The 27,622-nt window shown below is 47.5% G+C and overlaps 1 protein-coding gene across 1 annotated transcript in view; it reads right to left on the bottom strand.

Moving 5' to 3' along the window:
- LOC119962250 (zinc finger protein 623-like) overlaps positions 1-25,037 on the bottom strand; it is a gene marked incomplete at its 3' end in the record, with an annotated part of 39,257 nt that extends 14,220 nt beyond the window's left edge. The window contains exons 1-2 of the mRNA XM_038790240.1: positions 24,993-25,037; positions 22,242-22,359 (exon numbers count right to left, since the gene is read on the bottom strand). Of these exons, the coding sequence (XP_038646168.1) occupies positions 22,242-22,359; positions 24,993-25,037 (163 nt within the window). The remainder of the gene's footprint in view (positions 1-22,241; positions 22,360-24,992) is intronic.
- Between the last annotated feature and the right edge of the window lie 2,585 nt (positions 25,038-27,622).

The raw sequence follows: 27,622 nt of genomic DNA, 5'->3' as shown, positions 1-27,622 counted from the left end.
TCAGGTCCATTGTACCCTGAAGGTAGCAACGCAGGTCGATAGAGTGGTCAAGAAGGCATACAGCATGCTTGCCTTCATTGGACGGGGTATTGAGTACAAGAGTCGGCAGGCCGTATTACAGTTGTATAGGACTTTGGTTAGGCCACATTTGGAATACTGCGTGCAATTCAGGTCGCCACATTACCAGAAGGATGTGGATGCTTTAGAGAGGGTGCAGAGGAGGTTCACCAGGATGTTGCCTGGTATGGAGGGTGCTAGTTATGAAGAAAGGTTGAGTAGATTAGGATTGTTTTCGTTGGAAAGACGGAGGTTGAGGGGGGACCTGATTGAGGTCTACAAAATTATGAGAGGTATGGACAGGGTGGACAGCAACAAGCTTTTTTCAAGAGTGGAGGTGTCAATTACAAGGGGTCACGATTTCAAGATGAGAGGGGGAAAGTGTAAGGGAGATCTGCGTGGAAAGTTTTTTACACAGAGGGTGGTGGGTGCCTGGAATACTTTGCCAGCGTAGGTGGTAGAGGCGGGCACGATAGCATCATTTAAGATGCATCTAGACAAATATATGAACAGGCGGGGAACAGAGGGAAGTAGATCCTTGGAAAATAGGTGACAGGTTTAGATAAAGGGTCTGGATCGGCGCAGGCTGGGAGGGCCAAAGGGCCTGTTCCTGTGCTGTAATTTTCTTTGTTCTTTGTTCTTTGTTCTCCTTACCCCGGTGTGCCTCGAGGTCCGCGGGCGACACCAGTGTCACCAGTAAGGCTGTCAGGGCCCTCTGGCCCCAGGCCCTCCAGAGGATGCCCGTCTGGAGCATCAAAGGCCAGAGGCTGTGAAAAGCAGTAGATTGCCTCCACCTCCAATGTGCATCCTGGGGTCACACCTCGACGTAACTGCAAAGCATGGAAACTTAAGAAGATTGAGGACCACTGAGTGGGCACGGGTGAGGGTGGAGGGGGAGCACTGGAGGGGAGGGGGGTTTACCTCACAGCGGGTTATCATCATTCTCCTGACTTGTATATTGACCCGCCATCAGTGGCGAGATAGGCCCATCGCCCGGGTGTAATGTTGCACAGGCCCTGGGAGGGTGGAACAGGGTAGTGGGGAGGGGGAGTGATCAGGGGGCCAGGGGGGAGAGGGGGGAAGGGGAGGAGTAGGGGAAGAGGGGCAATAGGGAACTGGGGGAAATGGAGGCAGGGGGAGGGCGTGAGATGTCAGACAAAGCCTCGTCCAATGCAAATCGGGCGAGGATGAGGGCCTCCCTGGTCCTCCGGGCATGCTGGAGGACCAGCTTGGCGCCTGTCCTTCTTCTTCTGACTGCTCTGGCAGGTCATCCCAGGGCCTGTCCTCCAGCCTCTCCTGGCCAGGCTTCTCTTCGTCATCCTCCTCAGACGAGGCCCCATGTCCCTCCTCCTCCACCTCCAGCGCTCTGCCTGCTGCTGTGCCGGGTTATGGAGGGCACAGCAGACCACCACAAAGCGGGAAACCCTCTGGGGAGTGTACTGCAGTGCACCATCAGAGCGCTCCAGACATCGGAACCACATTTTGAGCAGTCCGATGCACCGCTCAATGACAGCACGCGTGGCAACATGGGCCTCATTGTATCGGGTTTCCTCATCAATCTCTTACCTCCAGACTGGTGTCATCAGTCAGGACCTCAGCGGGTACCCCTTATCCCCCAAGAGCCAACCGATCATCCCATCATTGAAGACGTTGGGGTTCTCTGAGTGTCCCAGGATGAGCTGCCTTGCACACTCCCTGGGAAGTGTACACACACATGTATGATCCGGAGGTGGTGGTTGCACACAAGTTGAACATTCAGGGACTGGAACCCCTTCCTGTTAATGCACATGTCTGCCATCTATTACCCCTTGAACCTGGTGCATCCCACCGATGGCGGAGAATTCTGCTGCCTGAGCATCTTAATCATTGAATCATAGAGTTTACAGTGCAGAAGGAGGCCATTCAGCTCATCGAGTCTGCATCGACCCTTGGAAAGAGCACCCTACTTAAGCCCATGCCTCCACCCCAGTAACCCCACCAAACGTTTTGGATACTAAGGGCCAATCCACCTAACCTGCACATCTTTGGGCTGTGGGAGGAAACCGGAGCACCCAGAGGAAACTTATGCAGACATGGGGAGAAAGTTCAAACTCCACACAGTCACCCGAGGCCAGAATTGAACCCAGGTCCCTGGAGCTGAGAGGCAGCAGTGCTAACCGCTGTGCCATCATGCCCAACCATATTACACAAGTATTAGTTTAACAATATACCGACTTGTCCATGTTATCCCTTCCCAAGGAACAGGCAAGTTAATTACATTTTGGGAACAAGATCACATGACTAGTGTATAGAAGGCTCATTGAAAGTTGGCAATGGCTACTTTTATTTAAATTATAGATTTCGAGTACCCAATTCTTTTTTTTTCAATTAAGGGAAATTTAGTGTGGCCAATCCACCTACACTGCACATCTTTTTGGATTGTGGGGGTGAGACCCACGCGGACATGAGGAGAATGTACAAGCTCCACACGGACTTGATGGGCTTTCAGATCAAAGTTTATATAATCAGCTCCATGAGAAAATAGGGCATCCGTGACCTCACAGATGCACGTGTCGGTTGTGAAATGCCGCACAACTCCCCATTTGAGCCCTGGAATGAACCGGTGGCATAAAGGTTCAGGGCTGCGGTGGGAGGTTCCTCCTCCACGGGGTTCCAGGTACGCAAGGACATGGCACAGGCGGCGCACTGCCCCCTTGTGGAGGCAGAGTCTCCTGCGGCACATGCTCTCCAACATCTCCTGTCCAACATCTCCTCAGACAACCAATGACACCTGTGCACCTTGGGCCATCACTGACCTCTCCCTCTGGGTCACTTCCTGTCCTGAAGTGTGGCCCGGTGAGGGCTGTCACTGCAAGGTCTACGATACCATCCACAATGTCATATCAGTAAGGATTTGGAGACTGTTAGACACCAACAATCAATTATGGCTTCCACCCCGAGACCCTCAGAACCCCCAAGCCTCCCTCACCCTTACGTGTACCGCCTTCTCTCAGAGCACCATCCAATGAGCCAGTTGCGCCGGGGGACCCCGTCCTGCACCTGCCAGGAACATAAGCGGGACTGAGTTCAGGTACCCTCCCCTGGCCTACACACTCACCCTCTGGTCGCGGAGATATCCCCAGTATGGAGCATTTGATTGTTGGCTGCTGCATTTGTAATGTTGACGTCTCCAGGGTTCAGGCAGTGTGTCCAGGCCTTACTGCTTGCTTGGAACGTTAGGCAATAACACTCGTCTGAGACATGGCAGGTGTACCCATGAGGAGCCACTTGAGAGCTGTGCAGTGCTGACATAACTAGCAATGTCAATTCCTTATTAGCAATAGCATTCAGCTGTGCAGTCAAAAACTGCTCCCAGTCAGAGAGAGTTAAAGTGACTTGCACCATATTACCGCAGACAAGGCTCTGTCCTGGAGGTGCTGGGTGGGACACAGGCAGCTGCTGTAGTTGCCCTTATTATGGGTGCACACAATCTGGGTTTGCCTGTTGAACCTGCGGGCACTGAGTCCCTCACCCCTGCCACACACACCTTCAGCCCTCACCAATGGGGCCCAGTTCCCCAACCAGGTTCCCCTCCCACTCTCCACCCCGAAGGCTCCCCACCCCTCCACCCCCAGGCATTGGGGCAGCAGCTGCATGCCTGATTTCAAAAATGGCTACACTCTTCCTCCGATCCCCACAGCAGTCATTGTGTTAGCGCCATTTTTAAATAGCTGTGCAAAAGGACGTCCATGTGACCTCTCGCTGGGGAGCCGATTAAATCCCAGGAGCCATTAGATAGAGAGACCATCTTGTTAATGAATTGGAGATTGGTATTAATTGGTACCTCCACGTTGGGCGGGATCTAGCTTGGATCCACTGAAACTATGCTGACTCAGGAACAATGACTATGCAATGCCTGCTTTGAAGTCCAAACTGGAAGATAGTACAAAGATAACGGGCGCAATGTAACGGCCGCCTGGCATTGTGCCTGGCGTGAGTGCCAGTTAGATCCCGGGAGAAGCTGAAATCGGGATCCATGAAATCGGCTGCCGGACGGTTTGCGATCTAACAGGTTCGCTCCCTTTGGCGGGTTTCGTATCCCACCTGGACGTGGCAAGGTGTCAAATATCACCAATTAAGGGCAATCTACATCTCATTAACGAGATGGACATCCTATCTAACGGCCTCCCGGGTTCTGGGCCGAAATGAATCTTATTATAACCGATCGTTCCAAACCCAAAAGCTAGGGCTTTGTTGTCTTTCATGGAGCAGATGGAGGGAGGGAGGGAGGGGGGGAGGGGGGGATGGAGGGAGGGGGAGGGGGGAGGGAGGGAGGGGGAGGGGGGAGGGAGGGAGGGAGGGGGGGAGGGAGGGAGGGAGGGGGGGAGGGAGGGAGGGAGGGGGGGAGGGAGGGAGGGAGGGGGGGAGGGAGGGAGGGAGGGGGGAGGGAGGGGGGAGGGGGGGAGGGAGGGAGGGAGGGAGGGAGGGGGGAGGGGGGAGGGGCGTAGATCCTTTGTGCTTCTTGAACCCAGGCAATAAAGAATTTTCCTTTTTTTTGCATGTTCATTAGGTATATTCGCGGATTGATTTTTTTTGTGGTAGATAGGTCTCGCCTCCCTTCAGGGGTGGCAGCTGAGTGCACAATGATTGTTATTTCGGACCATGCCCCACAGATTGTGGACTTGACGCTGGAATCTGGCCCCACCCGACATTCACCCTGGAGGTTAGACACAACACTATAAGCAGATAAGAAATGTTGTGAGCGCCGACCATTGCTATAGAGGACTATATAAAGTTTAACGAAACCCAGTCAATCTCATCTTCCACGTTGAGGGAGGCCCTAAAGGTGGCCTTTAGGGAAGGAAATTATCTCCTATAAAGCAGATTTGGTAAGGACAGCGAGGTGGAGCAGCAAAGGCTGGTGGATTCCATTCTTGAGGTGGACCACCAGTGCTTACTTGATCCTACCCCGGGGTTGCTGGCAAGTAGGAAAAAGCTGCAAACACAGTTCGAACTATTGTCGACTGGCAGGGCAGCAAACCAATTGTGACGCATAAGGGGCAGATATTACGAATACAGGGAGAAGGCCTGTCTCTTTTGGCTAACCAACTTAAATGGCCGGCGGCCTCCCAAAAGATCACACAGATACACAACGCCAGCGGCAACCTTGTTTCCACTCTCCTCAGGTCAATGTGGCTTTTGAATTGTTCTATTGTGACCTTTATAGTGCAGAACCTCCTACGGATGGATCGGTCATGTCTGACACTTTGGACCGCCGAGCCATTCCAACTATGGAGGTGGAGAGGAGAGGTAAGTTGGAATCCCTGTTGAACTCTGAGGAAATGTTAAAATGCATTAGTTTTATGCAATCTGGCAAAGCCCCTGGTCCGGATAGGATTCCAATTGAATTCTATAAGAGGTTATCTGAACAGCTGGTGCCTTTAATTCTGGACATGTTTAATGACTCCTTATCCTGGGTTTTGTTGCCCTCCACCCTCACACAGGCCTCTATCTCTTTGATTCTTAAGAAGGACAAAGACCTAACATTTTTGAACACGGATGCTAAGTTACTTGCCAAAGGGTTGGTGCTTCGGCTGGAGCCCTGCCTCCCAAATGTAATCTCGGAGGATCAGACAGGTTTCGTGAAGGGTTAACAATTGTCGGCCAATATACGTGGCCTGCTAAATTTAGTCCTTTTCCTCTCCTCGGTGCCCAAACCAGAGGTGATTGCTTTTTCAGCATCTAAGGAAACATCCAATAGAGTGGAATGGGAGTATCTATTTGAGATTCTTGGCAGGTTCTGTTTTGGCTACAAATTCATTCCTTGGATTTGGCTACTGTATAAGGGTCCCCTGAAGCATTTGTATGAATGCCCTGTGTCTTGTTATGCCCTTGGCATAGCATAAGCGGTTTCCTTAATGTGCACTCTGACAAAGGAAGGTTCAGACGTGGAGATAACTTCAACACGTTTATTGAACTATTTACAATTCTCCTACTCGGGTTTGCCACTACTGTTAATCCTTCTATAGCTACTCAGACTGACGAATCAGTCTGCTACAATCCACTTGGTGGGTGTGATATTGAATCAACCATGTGTCCGTACTCACTGAGTGTCTCCACTGGAAAGAGGAAGATCATGTATGCTGTGTCCTTGCCCCCTGTGGTAGTGTCACCTCTGTGTGTATCGTGAATGCCCATTGGTCGTGTCCTATCTTACTGACCTATTGGTTGAGTGTCTGTGTGTCATGTCTCTGGTGCTCCCTCTAGTGTCTTGCTAGTCTACGTGTGCTTACATTACACGTACATTACATTAACTCCTTGTGTGTCTACAGTGATGCACATCACCACATACTGAACTCTAGTTATTTTACGTTGAATGGGGCACACGATAGGGATATCCCTGCTCTTGTTCGCTTTGGTAATAGAGCCGTTCACTATAGCGCTGAGGTTCTCTGTTAAGTGGAGTGGGATGAGTCAGGAAGGGGTGTAGCTTCGGGTGTCCCTTTATGCGGATGACTTACTTCTCTATATTATGGATCCAGTACCCTCCGTGGATAAGACAATGAAGCTGTTTCGTACTTTTGGCTCCTTTTCTGGGCACACGATCAACTTGGACAAGAGTGAATGGTCCCTGGTCAACCCCCCTGGGAGGAGAACCCAACTAGGGGTTTTAGCTTTTCACCTGGCCAAGACTAGCTTTCGTTATCTGGGGATCCAGGTGACCCGCAACTGGGCCTGGCTTCATAAATTAAACTAATCTGGTGGCCAGTCTCAAAACTGACTTGCCGAGGTGGGATAACCTCCCTTATCCTTGGCGGGTAGGTTTCAAACTATTAAAATGAATGTGCTCCTGAGACTTTTCTTTCTCTTTCAGTGTCTCCCCATTTTCCTCCCCGTCCTTTTTTGTTCAAGTCAGCAAATTGATGTCCTCCTTTACTTGGGTGGGTAAGACTCCTAGAATCCATGGGGTTTTACTCCAAAGAGTCAAGAGTTGTCCCTACCCAATTTATTGTTTTACAGTTGGGCAGTAAATATTCAGAAGATATTGTTGTGGTTGAGCGATCCCAGTTCCATATGGGGACAAATGCACTGCACTGCTTCTAGTCTTTGTGCTATCGTTTCTGGACCGTTGCCTTTTTCCCCGGTGAGATTTTCCTCAAAAACAGTGGTGGGCTGTGCACCCTGAGGTGTTGGAAGCAGTTCAGGCAACATTTCAAGCTCCAGTCCCTGTCTTCGCCAGCCCACATCTGCAATAACCATCTTTACCTACCAGCTGGTTTGGCCTCCATGTTTAAGTCTTGGGGGGAGGATGGTCTGGAAAGGTTTGAAGATCTGTTTGTGATGGGGAAGTTCGCTAGTTTCAAGGAGTTAGCTGAGAAATTCCAACCTGGTTCCGGTCTTTTCAGGATTATTCAAATTTGCGATTTTTCGCACAAGGCTTTCCCCTCCTTTCCTTTGGTGTCACCCTCTTCCCTGTTGAATAAGATTTTGTCTTTGGTTAGGCCGGACAGGGGGTCTATTTTGTACATATATGGGCATTTCCTTTTAACTGAGTCTCCTCTGAATGGTGAGGCAGAAATGGGGGGGGGTGAACTGGATTCTATTCTTAATGGTGAGGTGTGGAGAGATGCCCTTCACAGGGTGAACTATGTGCCGAGTTTGATTCAATTTAAGGTTTTGCACAGGATGTACCTGACCAGAGCTAGGATGAGCGGCTTCTCATACGAGTATGAGTATGAGCGCTGCTCTCGTGGGCCGGCTAATCATACACACATACTCTGGCCCTGTCACAAGTTAATAGCTTTTGGGTCTTTCTTTGACACTATGTCAGAGATATTCTGTGTAGATTTGGATCCATGTACGCTGGTAGTCATATTTGGGGTGTCAGATATGCCAGTGGCTCAGTCAGGGGTAAAGGCGGATAACCTTGCCTTTGCATCATTGATAGCCCTGCTTGGGTGGAGGTCTCCTACTCCGCCTAGTGGCTCGGCTTGGTTGGGTGACCTCATGTCTTTTCTACATTTGGAGATGATCAAATGCACCATCAGAGGGTTGGTGGAGGGGTTCTACCTGAGATGACAACCGTTTCCTTTTTGAAGGAATTCATCACCGTCAGGGGGTTTACTTTAGTTTTTGTGTTAAAGTTAATGTGTGCTTTTGTTTTTTTTATTTCTCTCTTCTATAATGTATTTATGTTTGATTGTTTTTGGTGGTTTTGTTCAATATGGAAATTGTTTAGTAAACATATATTTTTTTAAAGAATCAGGACTCATAACTACAGATATTGCAATGAAAATCTAAATAATAGCAGATACATATGAATATATTTTGAACTTGGGATTAATAGGGTAGAACATCCTATCAGTGAAGATGATGTACAGATGCGTAACGCTGGTATATATTTCTGCGTGTGCTGTTTTTACTCAGGTCTTAACTTACGAGTTAAAGTTGGCACAAAATAATGCAATGGAGATGGAGTACAAACAAATGCTCATGTATCACATCATAGAGTCATTTACAGCACAGAAGGCGGATATTAAGCTTGTCGAACCCATGCTAGCTATTCTTTAGGCTATTTTTACTGAAGGTGAGATCTTTTCAACTTAACTGTGAAAAAATAATGAACCCATGATGGAAATCACCAACCGCCTAATTAACAAGGCGCCACACATTATAAAAGTGCAAACTCCAAATTCTGGTCTGTTCTCAGTTACTTGGAGCTTCATTTTCAAATCGGAGCTGGGAACCCGATGCCTGGATAATCGCCGGGTCCCAAACCCGTGCCGCAGTGGCCTTGCTCCCGTAACGCCATCTTGAAATGTAAATGTCCTATTTGGGCCAGAGGTGAGCTTGTTGCCCAATTAGTGACGCCGAGCATAAGCAGGAGGTGGGATGTGTTTGCTGAGTGTGAGCAGCAATGGCAGACGATAGCCACGTTGTGGCCTGCTGCCGCCTTTCAGAAGAGAGTGGGCCAGCAGCCTCATCAAGCACAAAAGTGTCCAAATGTAAGATAAAGCATATGCACACTCGAGTGGAAGATCCCCCAGCTCCCCAAATCTTTCAATAATAAAAAATAAATAAAATAACTTCTGCCCACTTTGAACTGGACGGCTGTGCAGTAACGTGTACCACATTCTTGGGGTTCCATGATATCAACATTGAAAATTCCCTTCTGGCTCATTAACAAGCTCCTCAAGGAGGCAATAGGTTCTCCTTTCCCTATCTCCCAGCCTTCCTTTGAAAATTGCATCACATCCCAGAGGCAGCAGAATTCAGTGATGCTCCATGGGAATGCAATTTTCAAATCCCAGCCTTGATGAAAGGCACATGAGTAATTGAGTAGCTACAATTAGTCATAGCACAGTTTTGAGGGGTGTTAAAACGTACCAGTCCTGCATTCATTATCTACTGATCTGTTCTTGATAATGCCCATGTGCCGACATCGGGAAAGAACAGCATAAGGCCTTATTGCGAAACAGCCCAAGGAAGCTTATCATTTAGCTCAAGCGAGGAAATTGGATGAGGTATCAGGCGACTGCTTTGATAGTAGAATTCTGTCTGGCAAGGATCAGTGTTTTCAAGAAAGGAAGGGAGTAAATTAACTAAAATGGGGGGGGAGTTACTTATTAAAAAACTGCATTTGATTTGTTTGGTACCAGAGAGATCTGCTGCTTCAACATGTTGTATAACATAAATATGTTGTTAAGGGGCAGCAGGGTAGCATGGTGGTTAGCATAAATGCTTCACAGCTCCAGGGTCCCAGGTTCGATTCCCGGCTGGGTCACTGTCTGTGTGGAGTCTGCACGTCCTCCCCCTGTGTGCGTGGGTTTCCTCCGGGTGCTCTGGTTTCCTCCCACAGTCCAAAGATGTGCGGGTTAGGTGGATTGGCCATGCTAAATTGCCCGTAGTGTCCTAAAAAAAAAGTAAGGTTAAGGGGGGGGTTGTTGGGTTACGGGTATAGGGTGGATACGTGGGTTTGAGTAGGGTGATCATGGCTCGGCACAACATTGAGGGCCGAAGGGCCTGTTCTGTGCTGTACTGTTCTATGTTCTATAAGTGCAAGCAGCAGCTCAAATTTAAAATTCCCATTTACATCAGAAACGAATGAGGTTTTCATTTAAAATATATCCAGAGTTCACTATTAAATTCTTATTTAGTTCTCTACAGTGTTTCCTTTAGTTGTCTGCGTTTTGTTATGCTCTTGACGTACCATAAGCTGCTTCCTTGATGTGCACTCTGACAAAGGAAGGTTCAGACTTGGAGATAGCTTTCACACATTTATTAAACTGTTAATAATTCTCCTACTTGGATTCAACTCTTCTATTAATCCTGCTATAGCTACTCAGACTATCTAACCAGTCTGCTACAATCCACGTGGTGGTTGTGATGTGTTTCACATTAACCCTGTCTGTACTCACTAAGTGTCTCCACTGGAAAGAGAAAGATCATGTGTGCTGTGTCCTTATATATGGGTTGGTGTAATGCCCTCCTGTGGTAGTGTCACCTCTGTGTGTGTCGTGAATGCCCATTGGCCGTGTCCTATCTTACTGGCCTATTGATTAAATGTCTGTGTCATGATGTCTCTGTTGCTCCCTCTAGTGTCTAGCTAGTCTTCGTGTATTTACAGTAATGCATATCACCACAGTCTGGTTACTCCTTCTGATTTCAAATTTCTTGTCTTCATTTTCAAACTTCTCAAAGTCTTGTCCTAGCACAGCTCAGTGATCTCCTTCAATCAGACCTTCCCACATGCACTGTCTGCTCCTTCTTGCCTTCCCTGCCCACCTTCCCTACTTCAGTATTACTGGCCACTCGCATAGCCACTGCGCTCCTCTCCCAAGTTTTGGACAGGATTTTCTCTGTGGGCCTCTGGATCCCGCCATCAGGTTCAAATCGGGGATAAATTCCCACACTGTGTGGGAGTTTGTCCTCCAATGCGATTTTCCCCATAACAGCCAATTAATGGCGAGGGGAGAGCCTTGTCATCCAATTAAGAACGTTGGGCGGGCTTCAAAGCTGGAGGGCCAATAAGAGGTCTTCCAGCTTGAAAGCAGCAGCAGGATGCACTGGAAGGTAAGTGAGGGAGAGGGTGCTGCGAAATGGAGTCACCTTCTCTCCAATTTTTAAAAATGTTCCTCTACTTTTGCAGATCATGGGTTGAGGATTGGGGGGAAGGGAGGTTTATAGGGTAGCCTACAGCTCCTTTCAATCTGGCGATGCCAGGGTCCCTAGGTGGCACCAGTACCTTGGGGGCCTCCAATCCCCTGGGAGATCCCCATGAGTGTCGTTCCATCTGATCCCCATTTGTAGGGATCAGTCCTGAATGGCGCTCAACCGAGGTCTCCGAGGAGAAGGGGATAGATGCCAACGCAGGAAACTGGAAACTGCACATTAGAGTGAGACTAGCTGCCTCACTCTGATCTGCAGACTACTAAAATGTGATCCCGTCCACGCTGCGCTGCGCACGGAGAGCTGCTGTTTGGGCGAAGCGCGGCATTTGGATTGCGCCCATAGTCACTGTTGAAATATAGGAAACACAGCAGAAAATGTGCACAGTATGCCCCCACACAAACAACAATGTGATAATGACCAGTTTATCTAGTGTCAGTTAAAGAATTAATATTGACATCGCCCCAGAGACAATTCAGCCACTCGTCTACGAAAAAGTGCCATGGGATCTTTTATGGCCAACTGAGAGAGTAGACAGGGTCTCAATTTAGCCTCTCACCTGAAAGATGGCTCCTCCAGCAATGCAGCACTCCCTCAGCACTGCACTGGAGCATCAGTCTAGATTTTTAAACTCAAGTGTTGAAGTGAGACTTAAAATCCACGACTTCCTGACTCAGAGGTGATACGGACGCAGACTGAGTCACAGTTTCCACTTCGATTGCCTGCGAGCGCTCAATAACAAGGCTGCGCAGAATTTTGGTGGCTAGTACTTGGCCTAATGCTCTCCCCTAACAGCAAGCAGCTGAATGGGAGTTAACAAATCATTGCCGAGGAATTTGAATGCTACTCAAATCTAAAACATATTTTGTTCTTCTCTTGCTACTGGAGATTTGAAGAGGACTTTTGAAAAACATCAGGCGACAATCTGCGACACTTTGTTAAAACCTGACCAATGCCCGAACATCATTTTTCTCAGATATTCGCTCTTCTGCACATATAGAATTTACAGTGCAGAAGGAGGCCATTCGGCCCATCGAGTCTGCACCGGCACTTGGAAAGAGCACCTTACCCAAGGTTAACACCTCCACCCTATCCCCATAACCCAGTAACCCCACCCAACACTAAGGGCACACACTGGGAGGATGTGCAGACTCCGCACAGACAGTGACCCAAGCTGGAATCGAACCTGGGACCCTGGAGCTGTGAAGCGATTGTGCTATCCACAATGCTACCGTGCTGCCCCAATATGTGCTCTTCTGCCTTGTTGGGACAGCTTGCAGGAATCACCGGGAGAATGTGACTGCTTGTCATCTTGCGAGGGATCTCTCCAGGTCTGGATAAAGAATGAGATGAGGACATGAGGCCAGGCACAGCAGCACCAGTTAATCCAGGGGTAGTGGACAAATTTGCCATTGTGGGTACAGAATAATACTCCTGCTCTGTCTGGACTTCCTCCACCGGGATCTCTAGTGCTGTGCCTGAGAACCTATGCACCCTCTCTCAGTCCCTGAGCCACTCTGAAATCTGCTGCTGTGCGCCAGCCGGAGCACTCCACACGCTCAGTCAAAGTGGGTTCAAGGAGCTCACAAATACTGCCACACAAAAATTGTATCTAATGCACGCTTCAGTGCAAGCGTCTGATTTAGCAGATTCAGGCTATTTGGAATTATAATTAGCACCAAAATTAGTGCTAACATTATTGGCACGGCAGTCACATAGCATAAGCTTTCACCCTTACACCAAAATTGTTCCCTGAAAAAGCACGCTTAACTCTCAAAACAACTCATTAAAAAGAACTGTATCCTGTTTGTATAGATCAAAGAATTTGGGATAAATTAATATCTGATTGTGGTAGTCACCACTGTTGTATTATATTGTATGTATGGGTATTACGGTAAGGCCCCTGTACTACAGGTACGGGGGTAGATCACTGCCTGCTGGCTCCGCCCAGTAGGCGGAGTATAAATGTGTGTGCTCTCCATACAGCAGCCATTTCGCCAGCTGCTGTGGGAGGCCACATATAAAGCCTCGATTACTCTCTACTCTCGTCTCATCGTAATTGATAGTGCAGCACTGATGTACACCAGTTCCTGCGCTTTAACCTAACTGGTTCTGATTGTTCCATCAAATGATCTGAATTATTACTGATCGCCTGCAAAAAAAGGTTGGTTTTGTTAAACTGACACACAGATTGAAAGGCTGGCAGTTGGCAGAAAGGTGGAAGTCCTTTATTGTTGGGAGAGTCTGGAACAAAGATCCATGATGCCTGTGAAATACTCTGAGGCATTCAGTCTTAACTTCAGTAAATTTAGCAAACAATTATGCATCAGTAAAAAACAGTGCAATGTAGTTGGAAAACCCTCCCTCATCCTCCACCCACTTCACCTCAAACCTGTCTATGTTTTGGGCTACTCCGCAAATAACTCAATGGCCATGAATGAATTTATGAAGACTGGTGAAAAATTAGATTAAAAGTTCTTGTAAAGGTGATGGCCAATGAATTTGGGATGTGTTCTGCAGCTGCACAATTAAATCGCTAAATAATTGCATTTTGAGTCAGACCTGGCATAAATGAATTCATGAAAGAGAAGTTCTCCAAATTATTACCACAGCAATGTGTTAGAGGTGGGACTGGGGAGAATAGGGGGAAGGGGGGTACAGATGCTGCCAAACAATGGGCCGGTGGGGAGGTAAGTGGGTGAAAGAGATGGTGAGAGGGATGAGTGGGTTGGGTGGGAGTTAGTCGGGCCATGGCTTTTGGGGTGGGGTGAAGGGAGTGGGGGTGAGGTGAGGGCTTGAGAGGGTGGCATGCGATGAGTTGTGAGGTAAGGGGTGAGGATGTGTGCTGGGATGAGGTGAGGGTGGTGAGATAAGAGGGTGGGGGTATGCGGAGGGGTTTGTGGGGTAAGGCGGGGGGATGAGGTGAAGGAGGTGAAGCGGGTGGGGATGAGGTGGGGAGATGAGGGGGTGAAGTGGATAAGGGCGGGATGGGTGAGGGTGTATGGGGATGAGATGAGGATAGGGTAAGGTGAGTCGCTGAGGGTGGGGGTGAGAGAGTGAGGTGAGGGGGTGAATGGTGTGTGAGTGTGGTGGAGGGTAGGGTGTGTGTGTAGGGTGGGGTGAAGGGGTTGGGATAAGGTGAGGACTTGAGAGGGTGGCATGCAATGCGTGTGAGGTGAGCAGTGGGGGGGGTGTTCGGGTGAGGTGAGGGTGGTGAGGTGAGAGGGTGGGGTATATGGAGGGGTTTGTGGTAACGTGTTGAGGAGGTGAGATTAAAGGGTGAAGGATGAGGTGAGGTGGATGAGGGGGTGTTGGAGTGATGTGAGGGGCTGTTAGTGGGAGGGGTGAGGTGAAGGGATGGCGAGTGTGTGTGGGGTGGCGGGTAGGGTGAATATGTGGAGCTTAGGGGCGGCGCAGTGGTTAGCACAGCTGTCTCAGGCACTGAGTTCCTGGGTTCGAATCCCAGCCCTGGGTCACTGTCTGTGTGGAGTTTGTACATTCTCCCTGTGTCTGTGTGGGCCTCACTCCCACAATCCAAAGATGTGCAGGATAGGTGGATTGGCCATGCTAAATTGCCCCTTAATTGGTGAAAGAAAATGAATTGGGTACTTTAAATTTATTTTTAAAAAAGATATGTGGAGTGAGGGTATGTCGAGGGATGGCAGGAGTGAGCTGAATGGTGGGGATTGTGGGATGAGGTGAGGGGGATGTAGTGATCCTCGCCTGAGTGTGTACAGAAGGGGCTGATGGGAAATGGAAGTACCACCAGGGGGCAGCACGGGGACATATAAGAGTGACGCCTCGCTCACTTTGGCTGGAGGGACAGGGGAGCAGGACAGGACGGAAGTTGAGCTCAGGGCTGCAAGTGGTTAGGTCTAGTTGCAGAGCATAGAAAAGCAGTATCTTTACAAGTGCCATTCTGTAAGTAAAAGCTAACGAAGTAATTTATTGTGGAGCACAATAAACCATCCTTCAATTGCTGAATGACTTCTAGCATTCTTTTAAGAAACATAACATGGTACAGGAGTGGCTTCTTTGAACAGAAAGAACCAACGCAACCAGCAAAAGCAACAGGCCGGCCGCCCGACTGTGGAAGACTTCGCAGCCTCTCGACTCCAGACGACCTTCTGAAGCAATGGATCACACGCTACTTCCAGGGATGATGAGAACTACAGGTAATTTAAATAGCAACTGGAAAATGTTTAAACAGCAGTTTCAGCTATTCATGTCAGCTCTGGACTTAAATGCAGCCACCGATGACAGAAAAATTGGACTTTTGCTCTCAACGGCAGGCCAGCAGGCAATAGACATTTATAACTCTTTTACGTATGCTGATACTGAAGATAAAACCAAGTATCAAGTGATAGTGGCAAAATTTGATGACCACTGTAAATCACAATCCAATGAAATCATTGAAAGATTCAACCTGCGTAACAGATTCCAAAAAAACAGGGAGACTATCTCCCACTTTGTAACAGATCTGCACTTGCTAGCACAAGGCTGCAACTACGGTGATTTAACAGACTCACTCATCAGAGATCAATTAATCTATGGTCTTGCCGACGGAAATCTAAAAGAATCATTAACGCTGCAAAATGACTTAACACTGAGAACCACCATAGATAAATGCTTACTACAGGAGCAGAAAAAGCAGCAGTTACTGGAGCTGTTTGACAAACATACCTTGGAAAATACTCACCACGAGGCAGATGTGAAAATGGTGACCTCTCCTCACGGGCGCTCTCTTCCGGTTGCCGGCCCGTCTGCGCATGCGCGCCATCCCGAAGGACATGACCCCGGAAGTACTCGGTATGCGCATGCGCACTTCTCGCAATACCGGCCCCGGACTGAAAGTCGCATTGCGCATGCGCGAACGCAACATACGCATGACGTCATGACGTGTCATCACTGTGGCTCCGGCCATTTAAAAGGGCAATGTCCTGCACAAGGAAAAAGGTGCAGAAAGTGCTCAAAAATGAACCATTTTGCTTCCCAATGTCAGTCCACAGCCAAATAGTACTCAACAATGCAAAGGCATGGAAACTTTAAAGTACGGACAGTTGATGTAATGGACACTCCGGCACCCGAAGACAATTTATCTGACCACGAAGAATTCCACTCCTAGGAGAACACGTACGGCATTGGAATTATAAACGCCACAGCGGAACCACAGGAGCTGACAACAAAACCTCGACACGTGCATGCCATCGACTCCGCAAGCGAATGGAGTGCTACGGTGCAAGTCAATGACTTCCCCATCACGTTCAAGCTGGACACGGGAGCATCCGCAAACTTGATGACGAGCAAAGATCTAGCATCCGTCCCAGGGACGCATGAGATGTTACCTGCCGCATGCAAGTTAACTGATTACAACGGAAACCAGATCATCTCAAAGGGATCCTGCCACCTACAAGTTGCCAACAAGACAGTCACAACAGGACTACGATTTGAAATTGTAGATGACAAAAGATCCTCACTGCTAGGTGCTCAAGCCTGCAAGGATTTGCGGCTAATTCAAAGGATCTTCATGCACGCGGCTGACTCATCACGCATTGCCGATGACATACAGCTGCTACTCAGCGAGTACCCCAACGTCTTCTCTGGCATGGGTACGCTACCCTACAAATACAAAATCCTGCTCAAAAAGGATGCCATACCAGTCGTTCATGCCCCACGGAGGGTGCAGGCTCCATTGCGGGACAAGCTAAAAGCTGAACTTCAACGTCTCCAATCTCAAGGCATTATATCACAAGTCACACAGCCGACTGACTGGGTCAGCTCGTTGGTGTGTGTCAAGAAGCCGTCTGGTGAACTCAGGATCTGTTTAGATCCCAAAGGCTTGAACAAGAACATTCGCAGGGAACACTACCTATCCCCAAGCGCGAGGAGATAATGAGCGAAATGGCACAAGCTCGCATATTTACCAAACTTGATGCCTCACAGGGCTTCTGGCAAATGCAGCTCGATGATTCCAGCCGACTGCTGTGTACCTTCAATACGCCGTTTGGACGGTACTGTTATAATCGGATGCCCTTTGGGATTATATCTGCATCCGAAATATTTCACCAAATATTGGAGCAGATGACAGAAGGCATTGAAGGCGTCCGTGTCTATGTGGATGACATCATAATATGGTCAACGACAGAGGAAGACCACATTGCGAGGTTGAAGCAAGTCTTCCAAAGGATCCACCACTTTGGTCTGAAGCTCAACCAGGCCAAGTGCACCTTTGCACGGCCCTCTCTGACCTTCCTGGGTGACACAATATCAGAGCACGGGGTGAAGCCGGATGCTGAGAAGATCGCCGCAATTCAGAGCATACAGCGGCCACATGACAAGAAAGCGGTGCTCAGGTTCCTGGGATTCATCAACTTCCTCGGTAAATTCATACCGAACCTAGCAGCACGGACGACGGCGTTAAGGAAAGTGACAAGGAAGGACACGGAGTTTGCCTGGACCCAACATCACCAAGATGAATGGGATGATCTGAGACACCAGTTGATGGCAGCTCCAACGCTGGCATTTCTGACCCGTCGAAACCTACAAAGATCTCCACCGATGCCAGTCAACATGGAATTGGTGCGGTGCTACTGCAACAGAATGACCAGTCGGACTGGGTCCCAGTGGCTTACGCTTCACGAGCAATGACCGCCACAGAGTGCAGGTATGCACAGATAGAGAAGGAGTGCCTAGGGCTGATCACAGGCGTGACCAAATTCCACCACTATGTGTACGGTCTCCCCACGTTTCTCGTGGAAACTGATCATAGGCCGCTGGTAAACATCATCGACAAAGATCTCAATGATATGACGCCGCGCCTACAACGCATGATGGTGAAGTTGCGGAGGTACGACTTCACGCTGGTCTACACCCCTGGTAAGGACCTAATAATAGCTGACATCTTATCCCAAGCCATTGACGCTGACAATCCGCCTCCGGCTTCCATTAATGATGTGGAAGCTCATGCACAGTGGTGCAGGGAGACACTCCCAGCAACAGACGAGAGGCTGCAGCAAATTCGTCAGGCGACACGGGAAGATGCCACCCTCCTTCAAGTCATGCACAACCTTCAGCATGGCTGGCCAAGAGGGCGGTGCCCACAGTTCCAAAACGTCCAAACTGAACTGTCCATGGTGGATGGCATCATACTGCGGAATGACAGAATCGTCATCCCACTGGTGCTCCACGCGGACATGCTCCGCAGGATTCACGAGGGGCACCTTGGTGCCGAAAAGTGCAAAAGGAGAGCATGATAATCCGTTTACTGGCCAGGGATAAACGAGGACATAACGAACATGGTGCTCACCTGTGACACGTGTCAAAGACATCAACCGGCACAATGCAAGGAGCCACTGCAGCAGCATGAGATGGCCACGTGGGACAAAGTTGGCATTGACTTGTTCCACGCCATGGGCCGCAACTATGTTCTGCTCATCGACTACTACTCCAACTTTCCAGAAGTACTGAAACTCCTGGATCTCACAGCGGTATCAGTCATCAAGGCCTGCAAAGAAACCTTCTCCAGGCATGGCATCCCACGGACGGTCATGTCCGACAATGGTCCTTGCTTTTCCAGCTGGGAGTGGATGGGCTTCGCCAAGCACTACAACTTCAAGCATGTAATGTCGAGTCCACACTTTCCGCAATCGAATGGCAGGGTGGAGAAAGGTGTCCACATTATCAAACAACTCATCAGCAAGGCTGCGAACTCAAAGTCCGACATACACTTGGCCCTCTTGTCATACCAATCATCACCTTTGAGCTCTGGACTATCACCGGCTCAAATGCTCTTCAACAGAGATGTGCGGACAACATTACCGGCACTACAATTCACCAATCCCGATCACTCGCCAGTCCTGGATAAGATGCGTCACCAACGTCAGGTACAAAAGCAGCATTATGATCGGCAGGCAAAAGTACTGCATCCATTGGCAATCAACGATATGGTGAGGTTGCGACACCCAGCTGGGGGCTGGTCTAAAATGGCGACGGTTCTCCGGCAAATATCGCCACGATCCTACGTAGTGCAGTCTGACGATGGAACACTGTTTCGACGAAATCGTCGAGACCTTCTAAAAGTTACACCTCGTCGACAGGTATTTCCAACACTAGATCTGCAGGACGCTGTCATGCAACATCCTGGAACTCCAGCAGCAGGTGTCCAAATGGACGTAAAAGACTCTGGATCTCCATGCCCACTCAGGAGGTCTACCCGGATCAGACGTGCACCCAACCGTCTGAATTTATGAACATGGACTGACAATATCATTGCTCTGCCTTGTCTTTGTATATAAACCTAACTGTTTGAATTTGTGTTTAGTTACAGCTCTGCAACTAAAAAAAAAGTGAAAAAGGGGGATGTAGTGATCCTCGCCTGAGTGTGTACAGAAGGGGCTGATGGGAAATGGAAATACCACCAGGGGGCAGCACGGGGACATATAAGAGTGATGCCTCGCTCACTTTGGCCGGAGAAGCAAGGGAGCAGGACAGGATGGAAGTTGAGCTCAGGGGTGCAAGTGATTAGGCCTAGTTGCAGAGCATAGAAAAGCAGTATCTTTACAAGCCATTCTGTAAGTAAAAGCTAACGAAGTAATTTATTGTGGAGCACAATAAACCATCCTTCAATTGCTGAACGACTTCTAGCATTCTTTTAAGAAACATAACAGGGGTGAGTTTGTGTGGGAGGGTGAGGTGAGTGGGTGAGAGGTTCGGGGATGTGTGGGAATGTGGGGGGTAAGGTGAGTGTGTGGGGTGGGTGTGAGGGGCTAGGGTGCGCTGAAGGTTTGGGTGGGTCACTTTTCATGTTTAATACCACAAAATTAAATATTGTACTAGTCTCAAAATTTTCTTTTGAATTTAAACCAGCATATAAGTAGCAGTCTAAATTTTCACTATACCCTAAAGTAGACAAAATTCTAATGACATGCCATGCTGATGTGCCAGAGGCTTGAGAATCTTAGGCCTCTTCAAAATAAATGTAAGAAACTAAAAACCAGGATTGATACAAAACAGGATCTTGTCTCCCTATCGCCTGTTTTATTACTTTTGCAAAGTCTGGGAATTAAATCCCTATTTGTCACGAGGAGATTGCTTAAAGGAAGGTTTAAAAAATCTCTACTCCATCCTTTGTTAATGCCAGAGGGACTGTAAATTCACAGTGCACAGCACAATTTGTATGGCAGTTTCTTGGGGAAGAGGAAACAATCCCGTTCTTAAGTTAAGGTTGTAAGGTTTTTTTGGACCATTTATCATTCTTCTCTGAAAAATTTACCATCCTGGGTATGGTGTCATTAGTGTAAAGGGGGCCAATGCCATTTATGGTATATTAGACCATAAAATTCCTACAGTACGGAAGGAAGCCATTTTGTCCATCAAGTTTGCACTAGCCCTCTGAAAGAGCACTCTATCAATGCCCACTGCCCTGCCTTCGCCCCATAACCGATAATCCCACCTCACCTGCACATCCTTGGACACTCAAGGGCAGTTTAGCATGACCAATCCACCTAAGCTGCACTTCTTAGGACTGTGGGAGGAAACCGGAGCCCAGAGAAAACCCACGCAGACACAGGGAGAAAGTGCAAACTCCACACCGTCACCCAAGGCCAGAATGGAACCCGAGTCCCTGGCGCTGTGAGACATGCCTTGTATGTTGGTGCCAGAGAAATCCAAATGGTAAGATTGCATTAGCTACAGAGTTGAATTATTTTGTAAAAGTAAGGATTTCTTTGTAGCCACTTTCCTAATATCAGTTCATTGCTCTGTGATTAATTATCCTTATAGTATCAGCATTGGGCCTCTAATTTCACCATTGCTACAACCACTCTACCTACTGTTTGGAGATGTAATGAAAGAAACACGGAACCTACATTTATAGAGCATCTTTCACAATGTTCCAAATTGCTTTACAGCCAATTAAGTACTTTTGAGTTGTAGTAGTCAATTGTATAATGTAGACAACGTTAATAAATGACAGAATAGGTTTGAGGGGTCAAAAGGCTAACTCCTGCTCCTCATATATCTATTTATATCCTTTGGATGGATGAGATAAGCTGAGCTAGATGACCTTTGTCATTTGTAGTTATCTAGCAAACAGAGGATGGAATAATGGCTGGAGTTCTGTTTATTTTGTTGCTAATCATAGAATTTACAGTACAGAAGGAGGCCATTCGGCCCATCGAGTCTGCACCGGCTCTTGGAAAGAGCACCCTACCCAGGCACACGTCTCCTCCCTATCCCCATAACCCAGTAACCCAAGCCAACACTATGGGCAATTTTGGACACTAAGGGCAATTTAGCATGGCCAATCCACCTAACCTGCACATCTTTGGACTGTGGGAGAAAACCGGAGCTCCCGGAGGAAACCCACGTGCACGAAGGGAGAACGTGCAGACTCCGCACAGACAGTGACTCAAGCCGGGTTTACTGGGTAGGCTTTGTGGGGTAAAATTGCCAGGATAGGAGTGCATAATGGGTTCATAGTGAATCAGTAACCTGTTTACATTGCACATGATTCTCAAGAGTCTTTTCCAGTTACTCTAATCTTGCCCTTTTTCTACTTACCGATCCACCTTTGTGCTTTTATGGGTTTTTGAGGTTATGAAATATCGTAATAAAGTTGTGTAGCATAGAAGATCTTGAAAATATGTTGCAGTGAGAAGCAACAATCAGCAGAGTCTTCAAACCTGCTGCTGAAGAAAACAGGTATAATTGTGAACCAATCAGTTTTTGTGCTCTGGCCTCTTAAATGTTATACCGCACAGAGACTCCTGAGGGCCCCAACTCTTCTCACTGACAGTGAAACCCTGCACTGTTCAATCATTCCACATTGATGCCGAGGAGTCATTTGAGCGTTTTGCCCTGTGAGATTGCTGATAAAATAGAATTTAATTACACCCCTTGTATGAAATAATAATTTTGAACAATATCATGCACCCAGGCAAAAAAAAAAGTTTTCTACTTATTCTGTGGAATGGAAAAGATTTGTGCAGTTTATCTGGGTTGCAAGTATTGAATCTTTTCCCTAAAGATGAATTTACTGTCACCATACACTGTGAAATGAAGGCGCAATATGGAGAACATGCTAATCAGGTCTGAGCAGTCGGTGAAATCAGTGTTATCGCCTGCAGTGTTATAAATAACCACTGGGATATTTTCCTGTCAAATTAATAATATTGCATGATGCAATTAAAGAAAAATTTGTATTCTCTATTTGCTTAATAGTCACCGTGGGATCACCTTTAGGGTGCACGCAAACTAACACTATTATTTAGTTGCTGTTCTAAAAATTAATAGCCCATGCTGCATTTAGATAGGATGATATTTGTAACCAGATGTAAACAATAGAACATAGAACATAGAACAGTACAGCACAGAACAGGCCCTTCGGCCCTCGATGTTGTGCCGAGCAATGATCACCCTACCCAAACCCACGTATCCACCCTATACCCGTAACCCAACAACCCCCCACTTAACCTTACTTTTTAGGACACTACGGGCAATTTATCATGGCCAATCCACCTAACCCGCACATCTTTGGACTGTGGGAGGAAACCGGAGCACCCGGAGGAAACCCACGCATACACGGGGAGGACGTGCAGACTCCGCACAGACAGTGACTCAGCCGGGAATCGAACCTGGGACCCTGGAGCTGTAAAGCATTTATGCTAACCACCATGCTACCGTGCTGCCCCAATGGACAGTATCATTTTACTAGGACCTTTTGATTGGTGAATCTGGAAAGAGGAGAAAATATCATGAATGATTGAAGCAGAGGGTGGCAGGTTGGGTTGGCAGTGGGAGGCAGGTGGTGGGGAAAGGGGCCTGGAAATAGGAGAAGCACCAGGGCCCATGATTGTTCTCCCTAGCCTTGAACAGAAGTGGTTAGCACATGGAAGGGTTTTTCCGGAGTATGGCAGTCTTGGTCATGATACGCAGTGTTGAAACAGCAGAAAGGCAGAATGCTAGAGGTGCTATATGACACACAACTATTACTACTCAAGGGAGCAAATGTACTCATTCAGTTAATTGGTTTGGGGGAGAAACAATGGATAATGAGGTCCAGACCACCAAAAACAACCAGTCTTCTGCTGTGTGCTACCAGTGATGGTGAAGTGCCCTCAATTTTGGTCAATAATGCACTGCACAGTAACAGAAATGGTGGGTTAGCTCAGTTTGCTAAGGTTTGTGATGCAGTGTGACGTCGACTGTATGGATTTAATTCCTGTACTGACTGAGGGCCTTATTTTTTTCATAAAGGCCCTGCCTTCTCAACCCTGCTTGAGCTGCGGTATCCCTTGGGTTAAATCACCACCAGTCAGCTCTCTATCAAAGGGGAGTGCAGACAGTGACGACATTTACAAATAATTGACATACTATGGTCAAATTTATAAAGTTTATCAGCGCTTTGAACTTGAGATAGGTAAAGCCATAGTTCCGGTTTTTGTCACATTGCTTGTGAAACGTTACTTCTCATGAACTTTGTAAAGTAACTTTGGATGAGCATAGGCGATAGAGCGCATTGACTCCCAGTCACACTTGGCAGAATTGGTACACTGCAGCTTCGACAGTGCAAACGTTTTGTACATGGTGTACCCATTCAAAATATGTCCTTTGCAAAGGAGAAATGCTTCTGCTAATCTTTCATCACCTTACAAATCAAGCAATAATTTCCATGTTTATAATTTCAGTCAACATCCTCCACCCCCATGCTTATTATAATCAAAGACACACAAATTACAAACTCATAATTATATCCTCCATGTTACAGATCTGATTAATAGGTCATATTCCGAATCTCTTTTCTTCCTCTAAATTAACTACACATGAATAAAAATCAAAAGCAGTTTGAATCAATTTAACAGGATTATAGTGCCAAAAAAATCCAGTCTGTGCAGCACTTTCTCATTTCTTACTAATTGGTGTCCTTCCATTAATGTCAGTAGGAATATAGCCAAGGCTTAAAAATTTGTCCAACTGGCAAAATTCAGGAGCATAGTTTATTTGCTTTTATATTGTACACTGTGCATTTAGTATCAGCAGTTTATTCTTGGTGGATTATTTCAGAATTTGAAAGATATGTTATGCTTCACCAGTTGCCTTTCCAGTGATCCTTCATTGTGCCAATATTTTATACCCAGTCAGGCAATTCATTTTTTCAAGATTATCACTTTGTCCTTCAGCCTCCAAAGATTGTTTCTCATATTCCTCCCACCTCTTAGCAAAGCAGTTATTTGGCAAGGGTTTGGTTCCTGTGGCATTTGCCGCCCGCCAACCCCACACTATTTTTCATCTGGGACCCGAGGCAGTCTCCCTGGTCTCCCCTGCCCCCACTGATGGGTTGAATGGTGGTTTGGGGAGGGGGGGGACAGAATTTAGCTGGAGGCCCAGAAATCGGGTATACGCCGGCATGGATTTCCTGCGGTAACCTCCACTGGTTCCCGCCATGGCAGATTGGAAAGAGTAAGAAGTCTTACAGCTTTAACCTGGGGACCCCTGCTGGAGAATGTGTGTGTGCCCTCCTCAGGAGGAAGGAGCAGTGCTCCGAAAGCTAGTGTTTGATACAAACCCGTTGGACTTTAACCTGGTGTTGTAAGACTTCTTACTGTGCTCACCCCAGTCCAACGCTGGCATCTCCACAGATTGAAAACAGGCTGCAGCCAGCGTGAAACTGACTTACATCCCACTAATAAAATGAAGGCCCGACAGGAATCTTCACCCCCAAGCCAGGTTCACTGTGATACCAGCGGGAAAACACACTGATCCAGACTGCTGCAAGAGTCAGGACTTACCTGAAAAATGCCTGGGTCCGGTCCTGGATCCTCTTGGTGCACCATCTCTCGGTTGGAGAGACCACCTATCTGCTGTCGACATCCTTAACAACTTCCTTCCACACCTGCTTGGCTGACAAAATTAATTTCTTGCTGCAGCCACAAAAATCCAGGTTCTGGAGGTCCTTGTGACCAGTTTATTTAGACATCTTTGACAGAAAGGGCCCGTCATCCCGCCCTTAACAGTCGGTCAACCCAGAGGTGGGATGCTAATGCCAGAGCGCTGGGAAAAAGACTGTGCATACCCTGCTGCTTATTCCTTTTCTGAGCTGTAAATGGTCCCACCATTCTGACTTGCGACTCAGTCGCTAAAGCTCTATAAAGTTCTGTTAATCCTCCAAGAACACACACACTCTCCGGCAGGGGTCCCCATGTTAAAGCTCAGGGAATAGAATCCTGGCTGAATCTTCCTCCCATTGTCCCTGGGACACCTGAAGCAAATTGCAGCACTCTCACTGAAGTCCCGTCCCTGATCAGTGAACTCAGCACAAACCAAGGATTGACGCAGGGATTTTCTTGCTCTACATACTTCAGTCATATACCCTGTGGTGTATTTATTCACTGAAGCATCAGGAGAATTTGAGAAGCTTTACCTCTGATACAGCCCTATGAATTCCTTTGATAAACCATTGAGTCAAAAATTTAACAACTGAGAGCTTTGCTGTGTGATGGTACAGAAGTTGAGTTTTACGATAAGAGAGACATGCTACCAAAGCTTTTTGCCTTGCACTCATCAGGACACACAAGAATACCAAATTGCAAAGCTGTATGGATTGTTGCTTCCTTTGAAGTTGGTATTCTTGCTCTGTCCCGATGATTGCAAGACAGAATGCTACAACAGCATGTCTCTCTTTTCAGCAATACTCCAGCTTTGCTGTGGTTGCATTTCCTTCTATCAAATCAAATACTTTTATTTGATTGTTCATCAGGTATGGGAGATTTTTGAGTGGCGTGGTGGCGCAGTGGTTAGCACTGCTGCCTCACAGCGCTGAGGACCCGGGTTTGATCCCGGCCTCGGGTCACTGTCCATGTGGAGTTTGCATATTCTCCCCATGTCTGCGTGGGCCTCACCCCCACAACCCAAAGATGTGCAGAGTAAGGTGGATTGGCCACGCTAAATTGCCCCTTAATTGGAAACATTTTTGAAAAGGTATGGGAGACTTTCACATGTATTGGAAATCCCCAGCTGCTTTGAGACAGTGGTGCCGGACCTTCTTGAATTAGACGACTACTATGAAGCTATTTGGTTTTAGTTTTGACAACTAATTCGTCTTTACAAATAAATAGGGCGGGATTCTCATTTAGCCAACACGAAAATTGAGAAATGCGGTTTGGCGGAGAAAGCTTCCGACGGCAAAATCGCAGCAAGTGCCGATTTGACACCAAATTGCAATTCTCCGTCACCTCGAAAACGGCGTCAATATGTTTCACTGCGCACGTACAGTAGGCACCATTTGCATATCATTAGCAGGCCTGACCTGGTATTGTCCAGGGCCTTCTCGAATCTCCGCCTCCAATGGGCCGAGTTCCTGATGGCGTGGTTCACTTGTGCTTTTTAAAATCGTGAAACCGGCGTGGCTGCTGCTGAGGGAGAGAGAGAGGGGTTACGGAAGGTGTCCAACATCGCCATCGTTTGCTGACAGTTATACCGCTGGCCAGGGGGCTTCTGCCAGGGTTGGGTGGAGTAGTGGGGAGTAGCCAGGAAGTGGGTTGTGGGGCACTCAAATAGCAATAATGGTCACCATACCCTTTAACCTTTATCCCTCTGACTCCTTCGAAACTGCTTCTGGGGCGGCACCGGAGAATCGTCGCCAGTCGCCTGTGCGCGGTCGACGCGGCACCGGTCGGGGGCCATTGAAAGAGGCCCCCACCGCGATTCTCCGCCGGCAGCGTGATGATGTACGTGCTCCAAGTGTGGCAGTTTTCACACCGACTATGTGAAAACCCCAAATTATCTGGCACTAGGCAGCTTATCTCATCAATGGTGTTCTCAATGTGAAAAGGAGAATTCAGCCTTGCAGTTCTGTTCATGTCCTTTCACACAAAGTTCAATTATTTAGCTTTTCAATGTTAAATGGTAGACAGGTGAACTCTTATTCATTCCTGGTTCAGCTGAATGAGTGTATGGGGTGAACTAACTAAAGGGTGGAGTTCGGAACTTATTCCAGCAGTTGTAGCTCCCAGTAATGAAAGGCAAACATTGCAGTGAAGAGCAGTGTCATTCTCAGTTTGCAAGTTTGATTTTAATTTAGGCATTTTGATCTGTTGCCACCAGAGGACAGAGGACATCTGAAACAAGGGAGAGGGGTCCCTCTACTGGCTTAAAATACAAATTACAGGTCAAAAATTTGAAGAATAAATTTCTATACAAATGACAAGTATTGCAAAGTTATAATCATTGAAAACATTGATATTTTATTCCAAGAACCATTTCTCATATGAACTAAATGCCTGATTTAATGTTAAGATTTGTTAAAGTTTGTATGAAGAAGCCAAATGACGCAGAGTTGTCAACACTGTAGAAATAATGGGAAAATCAAAAAATAAATGATGTGGAGATACCGGTGTTGGACTGAGGTGAGCACAGTAAG

This window comes from Scyliorhinus canicula, chromosome 2 (genome assembly GCF_902713615.1).
Source record: "Scyliorhinus canicula chromosome 2, sScyCan1.1, whole genome shotgun sequence".
NCBI classification, from domain to species: domain Eukaryota; kingdom Metazoa; phylum Chordata; class Chondrichthyes; order Carcharhiniformes; family Scyliorhinidae; genus Scyliorhinus; species Scyliorhinus canicula.
This window is presented reverse-complemented; position numbering and strand designations above follow the sequence as displayed.